The sequence below is a fragment of the Tarenaya hassleriana genome, unplaced genomic scaffold (genome assembly GCF_000463585.1).
Source record: "Tarenaya hassleriana unplaced genomic scaffold, ASM46358v1 Cleome31, whole genome shotgun sequence".
Classification (NCBI taxonomy): domain Eukaryota; kingdom Viridiplantae; phylum Streptophyta; class Magnoliopsida; order Brassicales; family Cleomaceae; genus Tarenaya; species Tarenaya hassleriana.
The window spans coordinates 632,769-658,353 of record NW_010966274.1 but is presented as its reverse complement, the minus strand read 5'-3'; the positions used below and the strand labels follow the sequence as shown (position 1 = coordinate 658,353).

The 25,585-nt window shown below is 37.1% G+C and overlaps 4 protein-coding genes across 5 annotated transcripts; all 4 read left to right on the top strand.

Moving 5' to 3' along the window:
- The first annotated feature begins 4,236 nt into the window (after window positions 1–4,236).
- LOC104820538 (histone-lysine N-methyltransferase ASHR2) lies at window positions 4,237–6,032 on the top strand. Its single transcript, XM_010551012.1, has 2 exons — window positions 4,237–5,455; window positions 5,751–6,032. The coding sequence occupies exon 1, from the start codon at window positions 4,266–4,268 to the stop codon at window positions 5,424–5,426; it is 1,161 nt and encodes a 386-aa protein (XP_010549314.1). The 5' UTR covers window positions 4,237–4,265; the 3' UTR covers window positions 5,427–5,455; window positions 5,751–6,032.
- Window positions 6,033–9,003: 2,971 nt separating this feature from the next.
- LOC104820537 lies at window positions 9,004–10,142 on the top strand. Its single transcript, XM_010551011.1, has one exon. It carries the CDS (start codon window positions 9,189–9,191, stop codon window positions 10,023–10,025), a length of 837 nt encoding a protein of 278 aa, XP_010549313.1. The 5' UTR covers window positions 9,004–9,188; the 3' UTR covers window positions 10,026–10,142.
- A 3,698-nt stretch (window positions 10,143–13,840) lies between these two features.
- Window positions 13,841–15,965, top strand: LOC104820536. Of its 2 annotated transcripts, XM_010551009.2 has the most exons (5): window positions 13,851–14,137; window positions 14,460–14,823; window positions 15,128–15,198; window positions 15,346–15,444; window positions 15,526–15,965. In XM_010551009.2, exons 1-5 carry the CDS (start codon window positions 13,928–13,930, stop codon window positions 15,622–15,624), a joined length of 843 nt encoding a protein of 280 aa, XP_010549311.1. In that variant the 5' UTR covers window positions 13,851–13,927; the 3' UTR covers window positions 15,625–15,965. The 2 variants fall into 2 exon arrangements, with proteins under 2 accessions (XP_010549312.2, XP_010549311.1); XM_010551010.2 differs by lacking the exon at window positions 15,526–15,965 and having other exon boundaries at window positions 13,841–14,137; window positions 15,277–15,367.
- Window positions 15,966–16,993: 1,028 nt separating this feature from the next.
- LOC104820684 (RNA polymerase II C-terminal domain phosphatase-like 3) lies at window positions 16,994–22,211 on the top strand. The gene is made up of 12 exons (XM_010551243.1): window positions 16,994–17,928; window positions 18,014–18,149; window positions 18,250–18,305; window positions 18,395–18,536; window positions 18,746–19,942; window positions 20,058–20,636; window positions 20,734–20,880; window positions 20,959–21,227; window positions 21,303–21,414; window positions 21,512–21,769; window positions 21,853–21,899; window positions 22,015–22,211. The coding sequence occupies exons 1-12, from the start codon at window positions 17,261–17,263 to the stop codon at window positions 22,076–22,078; spliced, it is 3,675 nt and encodes a 1,224-aa protein (XP_010549545.1). The 5' UTR covers window positions 16,994–17,260; the 3' UTR covers window positions 22,079–22,211.
- Window positions 22,212–25,585: the final 3,374 nt, after the last annotated feature.

Here is a 25,585-nt window from a genome sequence, read left to right as displayed (position 1 = left end):
CTCTCCCACCTCCATTATGACATCTCTCCTCTCTTTATCAGCCCTGGTCTTCATCTTCTGTTGTGCTGACTGTAACCTCTGCTTAATCTCTTCTAACATATTGTCTCTTTCCCTTTCCAACTCAAAATTTGTAGTTGAACCTTCTTCATACTTCAATAATGTTGGTGCTTCTCTGCCATATACAACTTGAAACGGAGTAGCTTGCAATGCTGTATGGAATGCCGTATTATACCAAAACTCAGCCCAACTCAAAAACTGTACCCATTTCCTTGGATGTGCACTTGCATAACACCTCAAATATGTCTCTAAACACCTGTTTAACACCTCTGTCTGTCCATCAGTTTGCGGGTGATACGCAGTACTGTACTTCAACTTTGTTCCTGCCATTCTGAAAATTTCTGACCAAAAATGACTCAGAAAAATCTTATCTCTATCTGATACGATGGTCTTTGGAAAACCATGCAGTCTCACTACTTCCTGCACAAATGCTTTCGCCACCACCATAGCTGAAAAAGGATGCTTTAAAGCTATAAAATGCGCATATTTACTCAGTCTATCAACCACAACCAACACGACATTAAAGCCTGCAGATTTTGGAAGTCCTTCAATGAAATCCATTGACACATCTTCCCAGATTCTATTTGGAATAGGTAAGGGTTGTAACAATCCTGCAGGAGCTAGAGTCGAATACTTCTGACTCTGACAAACTACACATTCTGAAACATATTTCCTGATGTCAGCCTTCATTCCAATCCAGTGAAACACTTCCTGTATTCTTTTCATTGTCTTCAACACCACTGAATGGCCTCCCACTACACTGTCATGGAATTCTGTCAAAATTGTAGCAATGAAGCTTGAATGTTGAGAAACCACAACTCTGTCCTTATACCTCAATCTGCCTTGTATTAAGTGATATTTGCCCACCTTCTCTTGTCCCCCTTTTAGTTGATCCATTATCTCTTTCAATTCCTTGTCCTGCAAAATCTCCTTATCTAACTCCTCCAATTGAATACTTTTCGGCATGGTCATAGCTAAAACCATTGCTATTGCTTCCAGACTTGCATTCTGCGGTATTCTGGAAAGGCCATCAGCTGCTTTATTCTCCACCCCTGGCCTGTACACAATCTGAAAATCATACCCTAGGAGTTTAATAAGCCAACGTTGGTATTCCATGCTCACCTCGCGTTGTTCCATGCTGAAGGGGGGAGTATTGATAAGTACTACAGAAGGATTAGGGGCAAAGGTATGCAGCTAGTGTGGTGGTTGTTTGTGTGTGTAGATAGCATATAGGTGTTGACATTTATTTGGCTGTTTTGTTAGTTGTTTCCTTAGGGTTGGTAGTAGTTAGAGGATTCTGTTAGGGAGGGGATTGTATAAAGAAAGGAGGAGGAGGGGGAAAGGGGAAGGGATTTTCTGGTGGAGAACTGGGTGGGGAAGAGAGTAGGAGCCTCTCTCTAATCAAAGATATCCGAAGTGTATGGTTTGGGTGTTCAATAAAGCTGCTGGAGTTTCTCTAAGGAGTGGTTCGAGCATCAGAACCTTAACAAATTGGTATCAGAGCAAGTCTAAGCCATGACGAAGAGCAACACGCAACGCTGGGAACAATTGGAGGATACGGTCCATGACAGATGCGAGAAAATCGAAGAAACAATGGCAGATTTACAGAAGTAGTGTTCGAAAATGGATTACCTGGTGAAACAATGCTCGCGATTTGAGGCGATGGAGCAGATGCTGTCGAAGCTGTGTCGGTTGTTGGAAGCTGATTGCGATCGCCAGGATTCTTCTCCAGATTCGATTTCGCCGCCGGCAACAGGAGCTGACAGATCGCAATTCAATCGCGATCCAGAGCCGAAAGCCGATTGCGATCACGAACCGAAGATTCGTCCAGAGGTTCGAGAGGTGATTCTGCAGCCGAAAGAGGAAGGCGATGTGCAGCAACAGGAGCGATTCATCGGAAACAACAGTTCGCACCTCAAGGTGATGCCGATCGCATCCGTCGATCGCATAGAGGCTAATCATGACCAGAACATACCGATTGGAGAATTGCCGATTGATCGTGACAAAGTCCCAAAGGTGCAGACAACGGCTGGGTTTACAGATTCATGGGATAGGGGACTATCAAACAAAGTGCTTTCGAACCGAGTCGTCAGATCGAAGGAATCGCACTTGCGAAAGGTTGAAATGCCAGTCTTTGAAGGTAACAATGTTGTTGGTTGGATTACACGTGCTGAGAGTTATTTTGAATTAGGAGGCAGTAAGGAATTGGAAGGATTACGCTTGGCTTCGATGCGAGTTGAGGTGGAAAAGCAACTGAAGATACAGACACAACGATTGAAAGATGATGCTTTGCGTAGAGAAAGCTCGAACAGACTTCCAGATTTGTTGAAATTGGAAGAGTTGGAGCGAAATTCTCGATTGGTCCATGTCGGCGTTCCGCATCGAACGAAGACTAGGGAAGACTTCTACAGCCCTCTCTGTAACCACATCGTTGTCACCGACTCCGAACGCAAGGTTCAGATTTTCGGCGATGACCTCGAGGTTCTGAATCAGTTTTACTCTAACATCGAGCAGGATTTATCACCGGCGGTTAGCCGTGACTTTCTCATCACTTACTGTAAAGCTTTCTGCCAAACAAAGACGGAGAAAGCGAGGTTTGAAGAGAATGAGATTAGTGCTTGGAATATTCGAATTGAAACATTTTTTGCAATCGGAGGAGGTGCGGACAGCGAGAAGCATCAATTGGCTGAAATAATAGATAGGAATGATAATGTTGGCGTGAATTCATGGTCCGGGTCAGTTTTAGAGTTTGGGGAAAAGGGACTGTATACACGAGTTGACAGGGATTTAGACAAAAGTGCTGATTATGGAGAATTCATGGATAAGAAAAAACCTGTACCTGATGGGTGTGGGTGGAAGATGGTAAGGAGAGCCACGTGGTGAGGTGTAGTCATCATAACACACAAAAGTAAGGATAGTGAGAGAGAAAGGTTGGATGATGCTGTGTGGGTTGGAGAACAGTTATATTTTGATCAAAGTGGAAAAATTATAAGAGAGTTTGGTATGAAAATTCTGCAGAAAGTGGATTCCCATGAGATGATGAAATTTGGTGCAAATTCACCGGGAACACAAATGTTGGAGGAGTTAAAACAGAGGTTGCAGTCAGCACAACAGAAGAGGAAGACTGGGGCTGATAAAGAGAGAAGAGATGTGGTATTTGAAGTGAGAGAAGGGGTGGAGTCCGAAGATGAAGCTGGTGGTGCAACCAAAAGAGATCAAGGATTTTAGCTTGAGGACAAGCTAAAGCTGAAGGGGGGAGTATTGATAAGTACTACAGAAGGATTAGGGGCAAAGGTATGCAGCTAGTGTGGTGGTTGTTTGTGTGTGTAGATAGCATATAGGTGTTGACATTTGTTTGGCTGTTTTGTTAGTTGTTTCCTTAGGGTTGGTAGTAGTTAGAGGATTCTGTTAGGGAGGGGATTGTATAAAGAAAGGAGGAGGAGGGAGAAAGGGGAAGGGATTTTCTGGTGGAGAACTGGGTGGGGAAGAGAGTAGGAGCCTCTCTCTAATCAAAGCTATCTAAAGTGTATGGTTTGGGTGTTCAATAAAGCTGTTGGGGTTTCTCTAAGAAGTGGTTCGAGCATCAGAACCTTAACAAGTTCTTTGCTTGATGGGCTACAAAATTTTCTGGAATCTGCCGTCCTAAAATTTAAAATTGAAATGTATGGGTCTATAATGCATATTTTTAACAATAGAGGGGCCTCTGAGGGAAAAAGGGGACAAAATTTTTTGTATTTTTTAAAAGTTTTATTTTTTCTTCCTGTACGAAAAATCTAAGCACGAGATCTGAATATTCGTAACTCGTGAACTCGTTGTTAAACCCTTTAACTCGAGATATTTGAATTCGTACTTAAAACTATAAAATTGATTATAAATTAAATGTTTTTAATAAATCATCAAAATTTATACAATTTCTATACAAATTTTATAACGAAATCATTCAAAATTATACAATTATACAATTTGTAATTTCAAATTATACAAATCGAAATTCTTATAATCTTAAATAAACATAACAAATATAATAATTAATAAAACTATATATAGCTAAAGATATAATTCACCTAAAATGACAAATGATTATTTTTTGGGGTAAAAATATAATAAAGCTAAACATTTGGGGCAAAAGAGACAAATAGCGTAAAATCCTAACGGCGTCGGGTTTTAAAATGACGCAGACATGTGAAAACCCTAATCTCGCCGGAAAGATGAGCGACTTCGAAGCTACGGCGCTAAGACCGGCGGAGATCGCCGGAAGAGGAAGAGCTCTGGTGGCGGCGCGGCCTCTACGACCAGGCGAAGTCGTTTTGAGAGAGTCCCCTCTCCTCCTGTACTCCGCTTTCCCCTTCCTCTCATCCGCTTCTCCATCGTACTGCGGCCATTGTTTCCAATCTCTAGCTTCGTCTGCTCAGAAATGCAGTGGTTGTTCTCTCGTCTTCTTCTGCAACCCTAAATGCTTCTCCTCCCACACCCCTTGGCTCTGTGAATCCCTCCGCCGTCTCCACAGCTACTCCTCCGCCGCGTTCTATGATCAACCACCGGAACGCCAAGTACAAGCTCGGTTCCTCCTCGCCGCCTACAATCTCGCCGCCGTGTCTCCTTCCGATTTCCAGGTATTACTCTCTCTCCAAGGCGGGGGAGTTGGAGACCCTTCTTCTCCGGCGGATTCTTCCGCCGCCGGATTCCTTCACTCGCTCCTATCCTCCGTGTGTCCGTCATTGTCGGTACCCATCTCGCCGGAGCAGACGGTGGCTCTCTTGGCGAAGGACAAGACCAACGCGTTCGGATTGATGGAGCCCTTCTCGCCGTCGGAGGAGAAGAGATCAGTGCGCGCCTACGGGATTTACCCGAAGGCGTCGTTCTTCAACCATGATTGTCTTCCAAATGCTTGTAGGTTTGATTATGTAGACTCCGATTCTGATGGGAATACTGATATCATCATTAGGATGATCCATGATGTTCCCGAGGGAAGAGAAGTATGCTTGAGCTACTTCCCAGTGAATCTAAACTACCCGAGCAGGCAGAAAAGATTGCTCGAGGATTACGGTTTCACCTGTGACTGTGACCGGTGCAAAGTGGAAGCTACTTGGTCTGATAACGATGAAGAAGAAGACGAGGCCATGGACGAGGAGAACGACGAAGAAGATGAAGAACAAGAAATGGAGGGTTCAGACAAAAAGAATGAAGAAGCTTCTATGAATGGTGGGGATGAATCGGATTTTCCTCACGCATACTTCTTCGTGAGATATATGTGCAGTCGGGAGAATTGCGGGGGCACTCTTGCTCCACTTCCCTCGGCCCCATCGATGATTCTTGAGTGTAATGTTTGTGGCAGTCTCAAGGAAGATGAAGTGGGTGATAATCAATGAGACCAAAAGGACTCGCCTTTAACATTCTCGTGAGTAAATCCTCTTGCCCTTTTGATGTTTTGATGTGGATTTCTACCTTTTGACCGGATACGTTTAGGTAAAGTTATGATGCAGTGAAGGTATTGTTGAACAGAATCTAGGTACTCACTATCGTTATGAACATTACAATTTATGCTTAGGATGCGTAAATTGAGCTCGAGATATGGAGTTGTAGAATCTGAAAACAATTCGAGAAATTCTATAAGTCATCTAGTGTTGTCGTCGATTTTTGGTTTGTCGGGTTTCCTCTAACTGATCAAGTAATGGATCTTTTTCATCTTGCAGATCATTTTTGCCATGAGGCTTGATCCGACATGCGTTAGATTCAAGATTTAGCCGAAATCCCAGACTCGATCTTCAAAGGTATGTGAATGTGTGTCAGTGTGGTCCAAATTATTTTCATGTTGTGGATTTGATGGAAAGGGTTGGGCAGGCGTTTCTGGCTTGGTTTGATTCTGTTTAGTTGTGGTAAAACCCCGAGTTAAGGATTCAGAACTTAGATCAATGTGTTGGTTTGGTATGAAAACATCAAGTGGAATGGGCCATATATGTTGTGTTATGTTGTTATATGTGGTATCCGCCATTCAAATGCTATACACGCACATACATTATACAAATACTATATATATATATATACGGTAGGGTGTCAAACGGTCCGTCTGACTCGAGCTCGCAATTCATCCAAGGATTTTGGCTTTGGGGTTCGGACTGGCCCGAATTTTTCAGGACTATAGAATCAAGCCCGAAGCTTGGTCCTATAGAACTTGGGGTCGGCCCGTCTAGCCTTTACTTTTGTATGAAGATTTTTTTCATATTATTATTTTTTTTTAATAAATCTGGCTTCAAAGCGTTTCGAAATCCTATTTGACCTATTTGAATCCGATCCAAAAATCTGAATTTTTTTCGTGCCTACAAATTCAAGTCAGAACTTGATATTTTTCAGATGAACTTGGGGTTTCGAGTTAAAATACACTTGTAAGAATATACACTTATAAGTGGGCTGGACATAAACACCCGAAAATCAGGCATCCGCGGGTACTCGTCACATGGATATCTGATTTTTGGATATTCGCAATTATTCAAATCCGAATCCGAATTTATGAATACGCTCGAATCCAAATTTAAATCCGGATAATAGAATTTTTAAAAATGGATATATGCATATATATACGGCTAGTTTTGTTCTAAATAATTATAATCTATATCTATATAATATTTTTATAAAATATAATTCTTTTAGATTAAATAATTTCGTATTTCCCAATATTACCTCAAAAAAATTAAATTTATTATTATTTAACTTTTATCATCTCTTTATCTCCTACTCACTATAATTTACTAATTCATCTATACTTGTAAATATATCTTTATTTTTTTTAAAATTTATATATAAATATTATTATTATTATTTTTCTTAAATGGATACAGATTCTTCTGCGAATACCTGAACGTTATTTTAGATACTCGTAAATCTTAAAATAAGATTGCTCGACACTTTTGGATGCAAATCGAAATATTCCGATTTTTTTTTCGGCACCTTTACTTTACTTTTAAGTCGCCTCCTATGATTTGCGCCTTGAGTGGGAATGGGCTGGTTCGGCCCATCAAGATGAGTCCACTCTTCCTGTGGTTGGACTCGAGGAAACAAACTGCGTGTCGTTCTAAGCTTTGACGCGTAGAACTGCGTGCCGTTTATTTGGATAAAAATGGTAGAAAGTCTAAATCGGTGATACACATATAGGGTTTAGGACATTTGTGGGTCAAGCAATATTGAAGCTGATGAAAAAATAAATTCGAGAAATCTGGATTCAAATTGTTTTAAAAAATAAATATTATTATTACCAAGATCAAGATCGAATTTGAAAAAAAATAAAAATGTCGATACGAAACCAAATCCAAAAACAGAAGCTGAATAGAAAAGAAAATTCCTAAAACAAAAAAACAGCCTAATAAAACTAGGGGTGGGCGTTTCGGAAAACGGTTCGGTTCGGGATAGGAATGGATCGGTTCGGTTTTTTCGGTTTTACAAAAATAGATACCAATCGGTTTTTATATTGTGTTCGTTTCGGTTGGTTTCGGTATCGGTTCGGTTCGATTCCGGATTTTATTTAAAAAAAAGATAGATTTTAAAAAAAAAAATATTCGGTTTTTCGGGTTTTTTAAAGTTCGGTTCGGTTCTGAAAAAATTCGGTTATCTAAAAATAATACCGTTCGGGAATTGAGAACGGTTTCGGATCGGGATTAATACCATTTTTCGGTTCGGTTCGGTTCGGTCCGGTTTCGAAGAAGCGAATCGAAACGCCCACCCCTGAACAAAACCCAAATCAAGAACACAAACATGTACCCACATTGGTAATAGAATGGCAAAACGGGCAGAAAGAAAGAGAAAATTAGGCGGGATTGGTAATCGTAAAATTTTCAGAAAAAAAAAGAAGAGGGTAGTCAAAGTAGGACAACTATATGGTCAAACTCTTTATATATATATATATATTAATATATGTATATATATATAATAAAAGACCAAAAAAAAAACAAGAGGGATACGTAGACCAAACGGCTTAGGAAATAGGAAGTAAAGCTTTACCCGTCTGGTTATATCATCCTATGACCGCACACTTCATGGAATTTGCATTCCCTCAACTTCCATAATTATTCATTTTTTAAACAAATAAATAAATAAATATGTCGAGAACTATACTCTATACTTTGGCTTATACAATTCCACGTCATTACCAAATATGTCAACAACTCTCTTAAACTTGTATCAAACTTAGCATGCAAAGAAATCCATAATTTTATTTGCCGCAAATAAAATTCTATTTTTTTTTATATGTTTTATTTAATCTTAATAAATTTGTTATATTTTAGAGTTGGTATGCATTAGAATTTGCTAATGATATAAGTAGAAAAAGGTGATGTGTATATATAAACTAAGAGTGGGGACTTAGTATTCAAGTTTCCTAGCTTTTTTAAAGTTTTTTTTTTCCATGTTATATAATTTAATTTATGCCTCATTTATTTATTTTTTTCCACTTATTTATGCTACTTTGTTTATTTATTTATTTTATAAGTGAAATACTGTTTGAGGGTGTATTAGTAGGACTTTAGGAGTTTGGAATAGTCTCATTGACTCTAATACCGTTTTTCAAAGCTTTTCAAACTGCTAGATTTAGATTTTGGGTTATTATTATTATTATTATTATTATCAAATTATTATTAAAATAGGATATTCCTTTTCCTTAAACGTGATCCTTTAATGTTGAGTATAACATTTAATCCTAAGACCTTAAGACCAAAAAATAAAAAAAAATAAAAAATAAAAAAGAAGACAACACATCATATGTAAGAATTTTCCAAAAAGCACACTCAATGAGTTTCTTTTTCCGGTCTTCTTTCTAATAATTTATAATTTATTTATTTATTTTTTAAAATTATTTGTTTCCCTAGAGTTCAACAATGTGCCACGGCGTTCTTAATTAATAATTAGTAAACTTAATCACCATTAAAACACACAAGTTGGACCATATCCTTGTTAATTGACGCAGACACACACACATATATATATACACATACATTATGTATATACATGCCCTCAAAGGCAAAACTCCATTTCTGTTTCTTCAGAGCTCAAAGCCAAGATCTCAAAGGCATCAAAATTTCATGATCTCCCTCGGAAGATTCAGCCATAAACCCTAATCTGTAAAACCCTGAATCCAGAGATAAATGGGTCGTGAAAAGTTCAACAACATCGCGAAGATCACGAAGCTTCTGGTGAGATTGCACAGTTCGCCGTCGTTCTGGCTCTGTCTCCCGACCAAAGCCTGCCGTTCCGACATAACCCGTCGCCGGAAAATCATCAAGCTCGTCAGATCCGACGGCTCGTTCGAGATCTACGACCGGCCGGTCGACGCCTCGGAGCTCATGAGAGATTTCCCCAAGCACATGGTGTGTCGGTCGGATTCTCTGTTCATCGGCCAGAGAACGCCTTCGCTGTCGGAATCCGACAGGCTTGAGCCGGGGCACAACTACTTCCTTCTCCCCTCCAGTTTCTTCCAGAACGCTCTCTCCTTCGTCGCCATCTCCGCCTTGAACAAGAACCCTAAAAACGACGGCGTTCTCATCAGAAACCGAAGATCTTCGAGGAATCATCGCCAACCTTTCCAGATACAGAAAGGGTCAAACGGGTCGCTGAGAATCCGCGTGTCTGAAGATTTCTTGTCGGAGCTGATAATGGAGGGAGGCGACAAAGCCGTACAAGACGAAGAAGATGTACGGAACAGTAGGGTTTGTACGACGGTTCAGTTGCAGAAAGATTACGCTCAGCTCGTGGGTTCACGTACATGGAAACCTAAATTGGAAACGATAAAGGAGACGAAGACAAAGACAAGGGCAAGAGTCTCCAAGTTTCTGGTGATGAAGAGAAGAAGCAGCAAAGAGAAGAATCATCAGTCTCGTCCATTGATGTCTGAAGATGATTCAAGCGCCAAACCTCGTAAGGTTCAATCGAAATCGAAATCGAAATCTAAGAACAGAATCAGAAAACCCATTTGTCGTAAATAGCGGAATCTGTATTTGTTTTTGTAGAGATTCTTGTTTTTTTTTTTGGGTCTCATTTAGATTTGTGTCACTGCTGAATCAAAACGCAAAAAAAAAAAAAAAAAAAAAACCTTCCCCATTCAATATACATAGGATTATCAAATTCATGCAGTTGTATACATAATTCCCAATTTTGTATGAATTTAATTTCAATAAAAAGGGGTAGCAAAATTCGATGATAAGACATTGAAAATCAATTTAAATTTAAAACTAAATATATATAATATTTTTTCCAAATAAAGCCGGTAAAAGATAGCTTAAAATATGTTTTTTTTTAATTAGAATCGAATGTAAATCTGACCAAAATTTAAAACATGTTAAAAATCTGACATAAAATTGAAATTGGTATAACTCAACTAAATCTAATGATTTTGAATTTAAAAATAACCAAAATTTGATATATGAAGATTGCTTCGGCGAAAATGTGTTAACAAGTGAACTCGTTTTAATCGTTGTAATGATACGATTAAATTACAGAAAATCACATATTAATAAACAAACTTATAAAAAAATATCTCAAATAAATATACTAATTTTAAAGTTTCCAAATAAATATAGGAATCCTTCCTAATATAATCCTGAATTTTTTTAAAACATAATGGAATTAAATTTTAAACGTCTCCTAAAAACTTTAATGAAATTAAACTCTAAATGATTGAAACTTCAGGATAATAAATTAAAAAAAAAACTATATTTTTTTGAAAAATTTAAATTCCATTTATTTATTTTTCTGCTATCAATATCCATTTTTTTTTTGTTAAATTAAAATGTGGCCTTGTACCATAAAAAAATGGAAGAAAACACGTGTTTATGTATAGTGTGAGCAAAAAGACAAAACAAGAGTCAAACACACAAAGGTCATCTGAAACGGCTTCTCTTTCACTAAAAGCCAAAACTACGAGCCGCCTACTACTAGAATTTTCTCACAACTAATGTACAGTTATCGGTTGTGTAATGAAGAAAAATAATATTTCTTTTTTAAAAAAATATATATATATTTTTTTTGTAGTATATGATAAACAATTGTATAGCCAAGAAAGTGTATTGAAGTCACCCAAGAAAAATTTAGATATAGGTGGTCCATCACCGCAGTATTTAATAACCATTTTCAAATTTTTAATTCAGATTTAGTTCGATTATTTTGTATTTTTATTTTTTTTAAATAACATCTGTTGATTTTTATATAATATTAGGATTCATTTAAGATCAGATTTCGATTTCGTTTTTTTTTTATAACCAGGATGGTTCCTCGGGCCTTCGACCCGACTATTAGGGGTGGCCACTTCGGTTATTAACCGAATAACCGAACCGAACCGAACCGAATAAGTCGGTTCAGTTCGGTTATTTGCTTAATAACCGAACGGTTGAGGAAGTTGAATAACCTTTCGGGTTCGGTTCGGTTCGGTTAATAACCGAATAACCGCGGTTAACCGAACGGTTATTGAATTTTTTAAATATTTTAATTTTTATTCTCATTATTATTAGTATTATTTTTTTATACTTCACTTTTAACCTTATATATTTCACCCAATAAACCATAAAATGTAATGTTTTTAACTTTTATCCTAACTTTTATCCTAGTTTTTAGATTTTTTTATAATTTTATTTTTACATGATTAATCATTTTGTATATTTATTTAAATAGATATTTTGAAATTTATGTAGGATTAATAAATTTTTAAAAAAAATATATCATAACCGAACCGAACCGATCTAAAACCGAACCGAATAAACCGGAAAATATAATAATTTTATTATGAAAAAACCGAACCGAACCGAACCGAAACCGAACTGAACCGAACCGATTAAATCTATATAACCGTTTGGATATGATTTTTTTATAACCGAAATAATCGAACCCGAAATAACCGAATCGAAAACCGAACCGAAACCCGAAATGGTCACCCCTACCGACTATATCCACCTTAGGCCCGGGACCAGTCTTTATATATATACCATTTTAGTCCAGAAATTACATCCCTCTCCACCAGTGGAATCGAACCCAAGACTTTGAGGATGACTTTGTCATCTCTCAGCCACTGGACCACCAACTGTTGGGTAAAAGGACACCGTTTTTTTTGTTACAAGATTAATATTCATTATGTGACGTTTAAATATAAACCGATACCTTTAAACCGTATATATTTAGACAAATCCTGGCTCGCTCCTAAATCTAGTTAAAAGACAAAAAATATTGAACCATTTATATCTAACCTTAAAATGTTGGCCGGAAAATCGGGTTCGAGGGACAATTAGGTCGATCCATGTGAGAAGCGGCAAAATTAGGTTTATTCATAGGTAATATTTTGTATATATTTCATGGTAGAAATCCGTTTATTTAAAATAAATAAATAAATTTTTGGTAGTGATTTGAAACGGGTTGACTCGATCTGCTCAGATTGTACCGAGTCAATTCGTTTTCGACTCAAATCGTTTGTCTATTTTTGTAAATAATAGAGAATCACAAATCTTAAATTTTCGAGGTTTCTCTTGTTTTTCTTGATTTTGTGATTGTTTGTTAGTTTTTAATCCGATCTTTCGTGTGTCACCAAAGAATAAAATACAAATGTTTTTCACATATATATATATATATATATATATATATATATATACAAAATTTTATGAAATCATGAGTTATAATATTACAGACAACATGGTACCAAGAAAACGAGTTCTAAGACATATATACTTATGAAAACATGTGTTTCATTTTTGTTTACTTTGATTTAAATTAATCATTTATAAAAAAGAATAAAAAAACTATATATATACACAATTATACGATATATATATAGATACATACATTCGCCATTGTTGTTAGTTCTAAGGACGACGAAAACGCATTTGCAGAGAGAGAGAGATGAGAGAGAGAGTGTAGACGATGATAGAGAGAATGTCAACGACGTCGTTTTTGTGTTTAATTATTTCTAAAAATAAAATGACCCTCATATCATATCTAGAGAATTTCTAAAAATAAAAGTAAAGTAAAACAAAGAAAAAAACTTCAAATTTTTATTTTTTCTAAATAAAAAATCACTGTATAGTTGTGTTTTCCATATTTTAAAATTTTTAAATATTTATCTAAATAAAGTACATATCCGGTTTTTGGGTGCTTACATAATTTCACACGAAAATTAGTGAAGTAAAAACATAAAACTATCATACTAGAAAATCTAGTAATTTTGAATATATATATATATATATTTTATGAGGGATTATCATAAGATTACCCCATTAATATATCCATAAATTTCACAGTAGAAAATTCATTGCTTTAAGAACAAAACCAACGTAAAAATTAATAGGTAAAATCCCTTCAAGCCTTCAAGGGTATATGCATTCCTCTTCTGTGATATACCATAAATTGAAAAAGAAAAAAAAAGTGAGCCTTCTAATTGAAGAAATTATTTAATCGGAATGCGACAACGTTGCGAGATTTTCACAAATTGAAAAATATAATAAATATATATATATATATATATATATATATATATATATATATATATGTGTGTGTGTGTGTGTGTGAAAAAATGAACCTTCTCATCACTTAATTTCTTCACTTTATGTTAATGTATTATAAATAAATTATTGAGAATCATGAAGAGTTTGAATTTGTTTAAAATATAATAATTCAAAAGTTTCTACTTTATATTGAAAGATGAGGAACAAAAGCCATTTCCAAGAGGAATGTAACATTCTAAAATTTATTTTTATTTAAAATCATATGTCGTTTATTATAATATTATATGATATTTTCCGACCAAAAAAAGGATAATATGTTAATAACCACAAATTTTTTTTTAGCATTCTTTCGGTATCATTGCACGAATCCAACAAACCCAAAGCCATCGGACCGAACAAGTATCATGGCTGCGCGCTTGTTGTCGACGACCCTTTTCCGGCCACCGACCCATCTCCCCAAATCGACGGCCGAGCAATCTCCGGCGTTCCTGGCGAGGCGCCGGCGGTTGAAGTACAGAGCGCAGAGTGATGGCTCTCAGGGTTCTTCGGTTGATGGAACCGTTTATCAAGGCGTTTATGGTCCATGGACCATTGAGCCCTCCGACGTTAGAGAGGTAAAATCACTCGCTTCTTCTCCTTCACCGATTCAATTCGGTTCCATGTTTAGGGTTTTGTCTAAGAATTTCTGTCGGTTGCTTCATTTTGATCCTCGAAAGTTTCGATCTTTCCCCCTTTTTCCCGCTTGGCTGTCCCTTAGGTGAATCGGGCAGTTCTTGATTGTCCCCAGTTGAGTTGAAAAGTTTGATGGGTTTAACCCAATTTGTTCATCTAGAAATGGGTCGTTGTTGGATTGATGGATTGATTAGAGAATTTCTTGGTTTAACAGCTGAATCCTGAATGGTAAAAGATTTGCAATTTCTCATGGGTTTCTTTCAGGTGATTCTGTACAGATCAGGACTGGTGACTGCTGCTGCATCGTTTGTAGCTGCTTCTTCATCTGCCTTTCTACCTGAAAACTCTTCCTTGAGTGAAGTGATCAAGCAAAATCATGACTTTCTTTGCCTGGCTGGAGCCAGTGGGTTGGGTCTGTCATTGTTTCTGATTCATATATACGTGACCGAGATCAAGAGGACTCTTCAGGCATTTTGGGCACTCGGGTTTATCGGTTCTTTCGCAACGTACACAATGCTTGCAAGACCAGCTGGTTATAGCTTGGTACAGTATGTCGTTGATAACCCGACGGCCGTTTGGTTTGTCGGTCCCCTTTTCGCCGCCCTTACAGGGCTCGTCTTCAAAGAAGGTAGAATCAAACGCCGGAAACAATGTGATTTTCGTGTAGTGCTGTGTATTAGAATACGTGGTTTGGTTTATCTTTGGTATTTTCCGGTTTAGTTCGGAAGAAAATTATCGGTTTGGTTTAGTGTAAGTTTGTTGATATGTTGCTTTGTTTCTTAGATGTACTTGAACTCAGAAATTCATTCTTCCTCAATGACATCAGATAAATTTGCTCAATTCTGTTTGTGAATTCTCTGTACAATTCAAAACTAAGCTCAGATGTTTTAGTGTAATGATCTTTCCTTGGATTGCGGTTTTTTCTTGCGCAGGCCTCTGCTACGGGAAACTTGAAGCCGGTATTCTTACATTCATCATACCTGCAGTTCTTCTCGGCCATCTGGTAAGCTAGGGTTTTTTTTTTCAGTCTAAAGATCTTGTTTTTAACATATCGGTGAATAACCCATATCATATAATCCAGTTTCTCGGATTTTTTCCCGAGAAGAGGAGAGTAAAAAACGTCTTCACGGGGGCTTACTGAAACTTGCAGACGGGTTTAATGGACGACGGGGTAAAGCTCGGCTTGCTAGGAACCTGGATGGCTCTCTTTGTGGTGTTTTCCGGGCGAAAATTCACGCAGCCCGTTAAGGTAATGTATCGGAACTCGGTTCTAGAGACCTTAGCTTTGTATAAACTGCGTGACATTCGTTTTTTTTTCTTCTTTTGGAAGGATGATATCGGAGACAAGTCTGTTTTCACGTTCAATTCCCTTTCCGAGGATGAGAAAAACGCCGTGGTGAAAAAGCTTGAGCAGGAGAAGTACAGCTAAGAGTTTGAATCCTGAAAGAGACTGCACCGAGGAGGAGAATGATGCGGCGTTCACTCGGGCGAGCTTCTCGGGCGTTTTCAAGAATGGAATCGGGATATCGACCACGAAGAAGGTCTCGGGGTTTCGAAAGAATCTCCGAGCTCGTATATGATTAGAGGTGGATTAGTTCATTGCTTAATGTATTAGAGATTCATGTAAAGATATGTGATGTATAGTGTATGGTGAAGCTAAGTAGTTTTTTGATGAAACCAATCCATATTTAGGGTTTGTAGGGGTAATTTTTACCCATATTTAGGGTTTGTAGGGGTAATTTTTACACAAAAAAATACTTATATTCTATATGCTAATTTTCAAATGTGTATTGTAAAATAATACTAGCGGTGGCGAAAATTGGGTAGAATTGACAATTTTGAAATGAATAGGTCATTTGTTAAGGTAAGATAAAAGTAAGGGTCTCTTTTGCAATTATTTTTCTTTTATTAAAAAAAAATCGATTTTCAAGTATCGATCCGATAATTTCGGACATTCGTCTATTAACGCAATGAATTTGCGTTAATAATTCAATCTTTAACTTTAGATTATTTTTTTGATGAAGTTGACTGTTGAGTGTTGGAAGATGAGAATATTATTTAGGGTTAGGACATTTCGGTATGGTTTTTTAAAATTTAACGGTATCGAATCAAAAATTTAATATCATTTATGATCTAAATTGTTTAAAATTTTTGAACCATATTTTTTTTAGATAATCAAAATTTTAAAATTGAATCGAATCAAATTAAAAAAATATAATTTATTTTTAATAAAAACTAAAACCGAATCAAACTATATAATAATTCGATTAATATATATTTTTACAACAAAAACGAACCCAAATCAAATACGGAAAAGTCCACGACATCTACCTTTAACAAAGTTTTTACTAAATCTAAAAATTAAAAATAAAAAATAAAAAAGAAGGCCGTACCAAATTTCCACGTGGTGATTACAAAAGTACAATAGTAAATCTTAACGAGAACATGAAATGACATATTTACCCTCACTTCAGGAGACATCTACACGAAACTGGAATTTTGTCCAAATCTGTACCAACCCGAGGTTTTTGTCTTCCACAGAAAAACAGATGTCCAAAACGGTAATTTACTTCTTCCACCAACTCTTCTCCTCCCTCCACCAACGCCTCTCTTTTAGTTTGCATCACACGTTGCAATGACATAATTGCCCTTGCTGACGCGACACTCTCCATCGCATCCTGGGATTGCTGACGTGTACGGTCCAGATTTATTCTTATAATACCTTTCCTAGATTCTCATGGTCTCCTCCTTATATATCATATTTATAATCTCTCGTTCCTGCCTTCATCTCTCTGTTCTTCGTCTCTCGAATTCCTCTCTGTTTAAGCTAAAGGAAAAAATAATAATAATTTCGAAATCTGGAAAGGAAACGAATAAAACTTGAAAATTCGCCTCCGGGATTGCTAGATCTCGGATCGGGAATTTGAATTTTTTGAAAATTCCTTCGCATGGATTGTGATAATTCTATAGAACCCTAATTCGTTTTGGTTTCTGATCGATTTGTTTACGGAACCCTCGATCCGTAACAAGTGTCGCATTTTTTTGCTGGGTTTTCTTCGGATTGCATGTTTGTTGCTGGATCCGGCTGTTCTAGAACCCTAATTGGAATGGGCAAGGATGATGAGAGCGTGGTAATGGCGGATGTAGAGGAAGGCGAAATCTCCGATGCAGCGTCGGTGGAGGAAATCTCCGAAGACGATTTCGTCAGGCAGCAGGGGAGGACTTCGTCATCTCCGGCGGCGATTGCGGCTGCCGGCGGAGGAGGAAACAACATCGGAGCAAGAGGAAGTAATGGCAGTAACCCTAGGGTTTGGACGATGCGTGATCTGCTTACCAAGTACCCAGGTTATCGTGGGTACGCAGCTTCTGGTCTGTACAACTTTGCTTGGGCTCAAGCTGTGCAGAACAAATCCCTCAACGAAGCAATGGGAATGGAAATCGGATCTGAAAACGAGAAAGGATCGTCACAGAGCAGGATCAAAGAGGGTGATAAGATTGCGATTGATGACAGTGAGGATAATGAGAGAGAGGAAGGTGAATTGGAGGAAGGTGAAATCGATTTGGATTCTGTCCCAATTGATGATAAGCTGGGTGTTGTAGGGATTCAGACCAAACCAGTATCAGGAGCCGTTGCTAATGTTGTTCAGACAGACACGAAGGAGAAAGATTTAGAGAACAGAGTGAAACTGATTCGTGCTGTTTTGGAAAGTACGTCTCTGGTAGAAGCGCATGCGTAAGTCTTGGCAATAACATCTTGATGAAATTGAACCATTGGTTGGTGGGTTATGGAGTTTGATCCTTTGTCCTTTTTCTTACAGAGCATTTGGAGGAGTTTGTTCCAAACTTTTGGGAGCTTTGGAGTCTCTGCAGGAACTGGTTTCAGAAAACGATGATTTCCCAAAGAGGGATACTCTAATTCAACTGTCGTTTGCTGCACTTGAAACTGTAAACTCTGTATGGTTAACTCAGCATCTCTCTGGTCCGATTATTGTATCTAATGCTCCAATTCCTTCCACATTGATGATGTCTGAATCTAATCCTTTGTCGTTTTCAGGTGTTCTGCTCCATGAACATTATCTCCAAGGAGCTGAACAAAGAGACTATGTCAAGGTTTGTGATGTGTTGCTCTTCCACTACACTTGGTCTTGCACGCCTGAATGTTTTGGCCATTCATATCGGTTTTTTCCTCTCCTGTCCAGGTTGCTTTCGATTGTGAAGAGCCATTTTTCTCGGTATCTCTCGTCTAACCAAATCAAAGAGGTGGGTTCCTCTGGTTTGAATGCCGATGGCCAGAAAGATGAAAACTTTCCTCTGCACTTCAAAGCTCGAGAAGAAAGAGTGGTAGTTTTTTGATGAAACCAATCCATATTTAGGGTTTGTAGGGGTAATTTTTACCCATATTTAGGGTTTGTAGGGGTAATTTTTACACAAAAAAATACTTATATTCTATATGCTAATTTTCAAATGTGTATTGTAAAATAATACTAGCGGTGGCGAAAATTGGGTAGAATTGACAATTTTGAAATGAATAGGTCATTTGTTAAGGTCAGTCTATAAGCTTCTCCCCCGGTGCTCTTTGTGCTGGAACTGGCAATAAGGAGGAAGAAGGGATGGCCATTGATGGAATTACTCAAAAAGATAATGGTGTTATTGCATCAAGTTTCGGCAGTGTGGTTCCTTCTGGTGTTAGTGATTCTGCTAACGCCAATAACGTTTGGTCGGAAGCTTCAAAACGAGGAACCTCTTATTTAAGAAGTAGAATGCCTTTGCTTCCTCTGCTAGACCTTCATAAGGAGCATGATATAGACAGCCTTCCCTCACCGACAAGGGAATCAACACCGTGTTTACCCGTTGTGGTCAAAGTAGGTATTCATGTCGGTAAAGAAGGGCAAGCCTTTGGTGATGCTAAAGTACACCCGTATGAGAGTGAGGCCATCAAAGCAGTTTCTAGCTATCAGCACAAGTTTGGCCGTAACCCGTTATTCCGGACCGATGATCTTCCAAGTCCGACACCATCAGAAGACTCCAGTAATGGCAATGGCGATATCGGTGGAGAGGTTTCTAGCTCTTTTGTCACGAGTTCAAAGCCTGGAAGACCCGTGATTTCTGGGAACAATGTTCCTCTGCCATCTAATTCCAATGCTAGAAACCTGCCCGGGACAAAAATTACATCTGATCTGACTGTGAGACCTTCTGCAAAGAGCCGAGACCCGAGACTTCGGTTTGCAAGACCTGATGGTGCTGCTGCTTTACCGACTAATCAGAATTCTTCGAACGATGTTGGGAATGTGTATAAAGTGGAACCTTCTGGAAGTTTCATCAGCTCAAGAAAAGTGAAAGCTGCTGATGAGCCTCTCGTCGATGGTCCTGCTTGGAAAAAGCAAAAGAACGGATTGGAAAATCATGAAAATGTTACGGATGTGCCATCCGACCCGAAAGCAAAATCCAACGCCATGACAATGGAAAACAGAGCAACGATTATGACAAGAAATTTCATGCCCTGCAATGGTGTTTCCAGCTCCTTACCATCTCTTTTGAAGGAAATTGCCGATAATCCTGCAGCGTTATTGAAGCTCCTTAAGATGGGAGAAAGGCAGAGATTAATCGATAGTCCGCCCAAGAAGCCAACGGATCCGAGAAGAGCAGCTCAACTTCCCGGTTCTTCGGTACAACCAGTTAGTGTACCCTTAGCTAATCTGTCAAAGCCCGGAGGAGTGAATCAAGATTCATCTCAAGCCATCCCCTTAGTGAGTAGTATCCTTGTGCTGAAAATTACTATGGCTTGCTTGTAGATTTGCAGATTTTAAAACATTTTTCGTTGAACCGATCACTGGCAAGTAACTGATATTACGTGTGTTTCAGAATGAATCGGGGAAAATACGCATGAAACCACGAGATCCTCGACGTATTCTGCATGGAGATACTCTTCAAACGACCGGGAATTTACTGGAAAAGCACCTCAAAGCAAGTGAAAACCCTACTTCTGGAACAAAGCCTGCAATCACCCAGCTTGATCAGCAGCAACATTTCAGTGATCTTGTCAATGGCAAAGTGCCAGATATTTCAACCCAATTCACCAAAAACCCGAAAAATATTTCCGACATGGCTGCAGTCTCACAAGCTAGCAGTCCTCCAGCCACTCCCCAGATTCCTCCTGCACAGTTTAAGACAGACAAAGATACGAATGTGAAACAGACAGACAAAGATACGAATGTGAAACAGACTTCAGTTTCAGCTTCGGTAATGGCTGCAACCGGTCCTGTCCGTTCGGTGAACAGTTGGGGAGATGTTGAACACCTTTTTGAAGGATACGATGACAAGCAAAAGGCTGCTATCCAAAGAGAGAGGGCGAGGAGGTTAGAGGAACAAAAGAAAATGTTCTCTTCTCGCAAGCTCTGTCTCGTCTTGGATTTAGATCACACCCTTCTTAATTCCGCTAAGGTATTGACTTCCGCCCTCTTTCATGTTTCACCGTTCTTGTTTCGCCTAACCCTTGTCTTAAGATTTGCTAAATTACCGTTTTTTCAATCACTTTCAGTTCAATGAAGTTGACCCGATCCATGATGAGATACTGCGAAAGAAGGAAGAGCAAGATCGAGGAAAACCATATCGACATCTCTTTCGGTTCCCTCACATGGGAATGTGGACTAAATTACGACCCGGGGTTTGGAATTTCTTGGAGAAGGTGATGTATCCTTTCATTTTTGTTTCTAGTTTTGATGGTTTTCGATCCACTGTTTTAACGTTGGCTGCGATGTTTCAGGCAAGCAAGCTGTATGAGTTGCACTTATCGACAATGGGTAACAAATTATATGCTACCAAGATGGCGAAAGTGCTCGATCCAAAAGGGGTTCTGTTTAACGGTCGAGTTATCTCGAGAGGCGACGATGGAGAGCCTTTTGATGGGGACGAGAGGGTTCCGAAGAGTAAGGATCTCGAGGGAGTTTTGGGTATGGAATCGGCTGTAGTGATCATAGATGACTCTGTCAAGGTTTGGCCTCACAACAAAATGAATCTAATAGCTGTAGAAAGGTACGATCGTTTTAACTGTTCTTGTTTTTGTAATTCCCGGGTCTCGATGTTAATCTTTGCATTATCTTGTTTCAGATATACATATTTTCCATGTAGTAGACGGCAATTTGGGCTTCCGGGTCCTTCTCTTCTCGAGATCGATCACGACGAGAGACCAGAGGATGGCACATTGGCATCTTCGTTAGCGGTCCGACTCTGTTATTATCTTCAGAGTTTGTTAAGATTTTTGGCTCGTTTTCCTTCCGATTTTCATCGAACATTTGCATGGATTTGTAAATATGCAGGTTATAGAGAGAATACATCAAAATTTCTTCTCTCACGCTTCGTTAGATGAAGCAGACGTGAGAAATATTTTAGCTTCGGAGCAACGGAAGATCTTGTCGGGTTGTCGGATAGTATTCAGTCGGGTATTCCCGGTTGGAGAAGCGAGCCCGCATCTGCATCCCTTGTGGCAGACAGCCGAGCAGTTTGGCGCTGTCTGCACGACACAAATAGATGACAATGTAACTCATGTCGTGGCCAATTCCCTTGGAACCGACAAGGTATAATTCCCAAAAAACCCGACTCTGTTTTCGCCTTTTCGTTCTGATCTTTACAACCGATAAAGAGGAATTGCATTGAACAGGTGAACTGGGCTCTATCAAAAGGAAGATTCGTTGTTCATCCCGGGTGGTAAGACTAAGATCTTCTCGTTCTCGATCCTTTTCTCATTCGCTTATCGATAACTTCCGCTTTCTCGGCATCCATAATCGCTGTCTTCTTCCCCGTTTTGCAAAAATGGGTGCAGGGTCGAAGCATCAGCTTTGCTTTACCGGAGGGCGAATGAGCATGACTTTGCCATCAAACCGTAAATATACCGAGAGAGAAAAAAACGACGACGATGACGAAAACGTAGCCGGGATCATAACGGTTTTCGCCCCGGCCACGGCCATTGAACATAGGAAAATTCTTTAAACCCTAAGCAATGGCAGAAACTAGTGAGAATCACAATGCCTTGGTGGGGATCTAAACCCTAAATCCACCAATTCTTGAAAATGTGGTTCCCCATGGGATCAAACATTGGGTTGGGGGAAATTGGGTTTATAATGGTTCATGTGAGGAGTGAAGGTCCGGAAAGAAGATTGTTCAGACTCACTGTCACTGGCTCCACATTCATTTACCACGACGGGTCGGGTGGGTGGGCGGGCGGGCCATCGTGATCGAGGGCCCTCCCGGGCCGAGGCTCGGGTCGGGTCGGGATTTGTTGAAAAGATTTGGTCAGAGAGTTGTTTCTATTTTGGTTTTTAATGCTCTTTGGTCGGCGACAAGAACATCACCAACTTTGATATGCAGACAGAGGGAGATTCCTTGAATTATGATATCTTTGGTTGGAGAGGGTGGTCCATGAAAAAAAATATTAAAATTCTATAAAAAAAAAAAAATTATCACAATTTATCTAAAATGTGTCATGTAAATAACAATTTTCAAATTGGTAAATAAATATCATAATTTGGGTCAATTTGTATCAAATCAATACAAATTTGGTGGTCTTATTACAGAGACTATCACAGGCTAAAATTGGCAAATTAACTCTTGAGGGCTTTCGGTAAAATGATCTATTATTATTTCACCAAGGAAATTAATTTCTCGTATTTTTTTAACAAGTTTCTATAAAATGAATTTCACCAAATAATCTATAAATATATTTGAATTCAATGATAATGGACCAAATTCATTTATTTATTTGGAATTCTTCCTTTTGTATATAAGTAATTTAATTTAAACACTCTACAACCGAGACATTTGTATGTTTGAAATACCATATTAATTTATTTTCTTAAATTAAAATACATTGTTTATTAAAAAAATACGAAATAAATTTAATTATTTTAGGAAATTGACGTATAGATAATATTTTGTTAGATACATAATTGAATTTCAATTCTAATAATCCAAATATTGGAACGCAGAAGTCGGATATCTTAAATGTTTTTAGAGAGACACCCAATGAATCAACATCTTATTCTTTGTTCTTGACAAATGGTAAGCTATTTAATTTAATTTTTATTATCAATAAATTTTAAAAAAAGGGAGAAAATTCGAAAGATATAATAATTTCAAAAGATTCATTAGAGGCCAAATGTCAAATAAGAATGGACCGCCCCCTCATCTATTTAGCTGTCTCCAGCTTCAAAGTTAGAGACTTTTAATGTCTATAAGATTCAGAAATCACATCCCAACGGCTATAAAAAAATATATATGCCTTTGTATCCATCACTTTGCTCTTTGTCTTTTCTTATGTGGAGCCTTGTTTTCCAATTAGAGAATCCTAATCCTCTCTCTCTCAATTTAACAAAAAAACTATAACCATTCGATTTTATATTAAATTCGTTAAAATTTAATTAAATAATTATTTGTAAAAAATTTGCTATTTTTGAATTTGGATTTGGTTGAATTCGTATTTATTTTTCAATTTAAAATAAAAACATAAGTATACGATATTTTTTATCGAATTCAATTCAATTACGATCATATATTATTTGATTCAAATCGATTTAATTATTCGGTTATCAACTAAATTGAGGGATACTCAAAGCATTACACTTTACCGTTTCTTAACGTCTAATCCATTCACCATTGACAACTTGCATATTCTAATTTTGATAATTTTAACTTTAGAAGTCAACATGAATTCAAATATCTTGAATCCTATTCTAAATCAATAACTTTTTACACATTCCTCTTGAAATCAAAACTATCTTACCTCATTTGTTTATGAACCTTTATATATATATATAAGAAAAGAAAAGCAATTGATGTATAAATACTCTCATGTTCAAACATTTGAATAAATTCCATTTCTCAAAAAAAAAAAAAAAGATAATTGAACTTAGGATGCTTGAATTTCTTGTATTGAGAGTGAATGAGACAAGAGAAAAAAAGGGGGAAGACAAAAGGTACAAAATAGGAAGAAACAGATTGGCCTCTTTGTGGTAGTTGGGAAGTGGGTATGTGATTTTTTTTTATAAAAAAAAAATTTAACAATTCACCACTTTCACTTTTACCCAATTTTTTAATCCAATTTCTTGAAAACATACAAACAAACAAATAAATAAAGACTTGTTTTTTAAATTAATAAAGAATTGTGTTGAAGGAGAGGAGTGCGCATGGCGAAAAGGTTGATTGAATTCCATTCAAAACCTTTTCTTTGACCTAATCATCTACCTCTATCTAACCTTCCAAATTAGCATATATATATATATATATATATATATATATATATATATATATATATATATATTATCTAAGCTGCAAAATATGGACATGGGTCTTATCCCTATCTCATTATCTAATTAGTATTTTTTATAAGAATCTAATTAATACTTTTAATTTTACACATAGAGTTTTAGAATATTTTTTAAAAAAAAAAAACAAGTGATGTTTTAAGAATTCCAATGTACTTTTTCATATATTTTTTCCCAAATTTATCCATTATTAATAATAGTTAAATGTTCTGCATGTTTCAATACAGTAATTTTCTATACATAAAATAAAGATATTTTTTTAAACGTATGGATAATTAATTTTTGTTGCAATTTTTAGTTTTTAACATTGTTGTAATTCCAACATATGTATGTTATCATCAATGCATGAAAGGCTTAATTCATACACTTAAAAATTTTCGTTTTGTTCTTAAATAAAACTTAGCAAAAATAATGGATGTATCTTTTTTTTCTTCCAATATATCAATTTTAAAAAAAAAACTAGCCATGTTACTATATACATTATTTTCAATATTCATATTTCGATATACAAATTTATAGATTCAATTGTACATTCTTTTGATCTAGATTGAACAATAAATAATTCGAATAATTAATTTATACTAGATATGAATCAAATCATGGTTCATATGCACTTCAAATAGGTTATATGGATGCACAACTTTTTTTTAACAAGGAAAAGAAATCATTTAACAAACGTTAATCACATAAGATTTAGGAATTTAAAGTCTTATCTCCATCTAGGTGTTATTTGTGTTATGAAAGGTCCAAACTGTTTTTTTTAAAGAGTTATTACCAAAACTATAATCATTAAAAGAGGATTATTAAAGTGATTAATGTCTCCTAACAATATTTCAATTGTACTAATTGAAGTAGGGAATGCAAGTAATTAGGGCAAAGACAAGACATAAATAAAAACAAAAAACAAACAAACACCTTGAGAACCCAAAGGAGCAAGAAAGTACGAGATAAAAAATAAAAAAAATTAAAATTACACAAAAAAAAAAGCATGGATGTTTGTGTTGCCGTTTGTCATTATGGCAAAAAGGACTTGATTAATGATTATAGAAGATAATGCGATTAACATCTTAATTA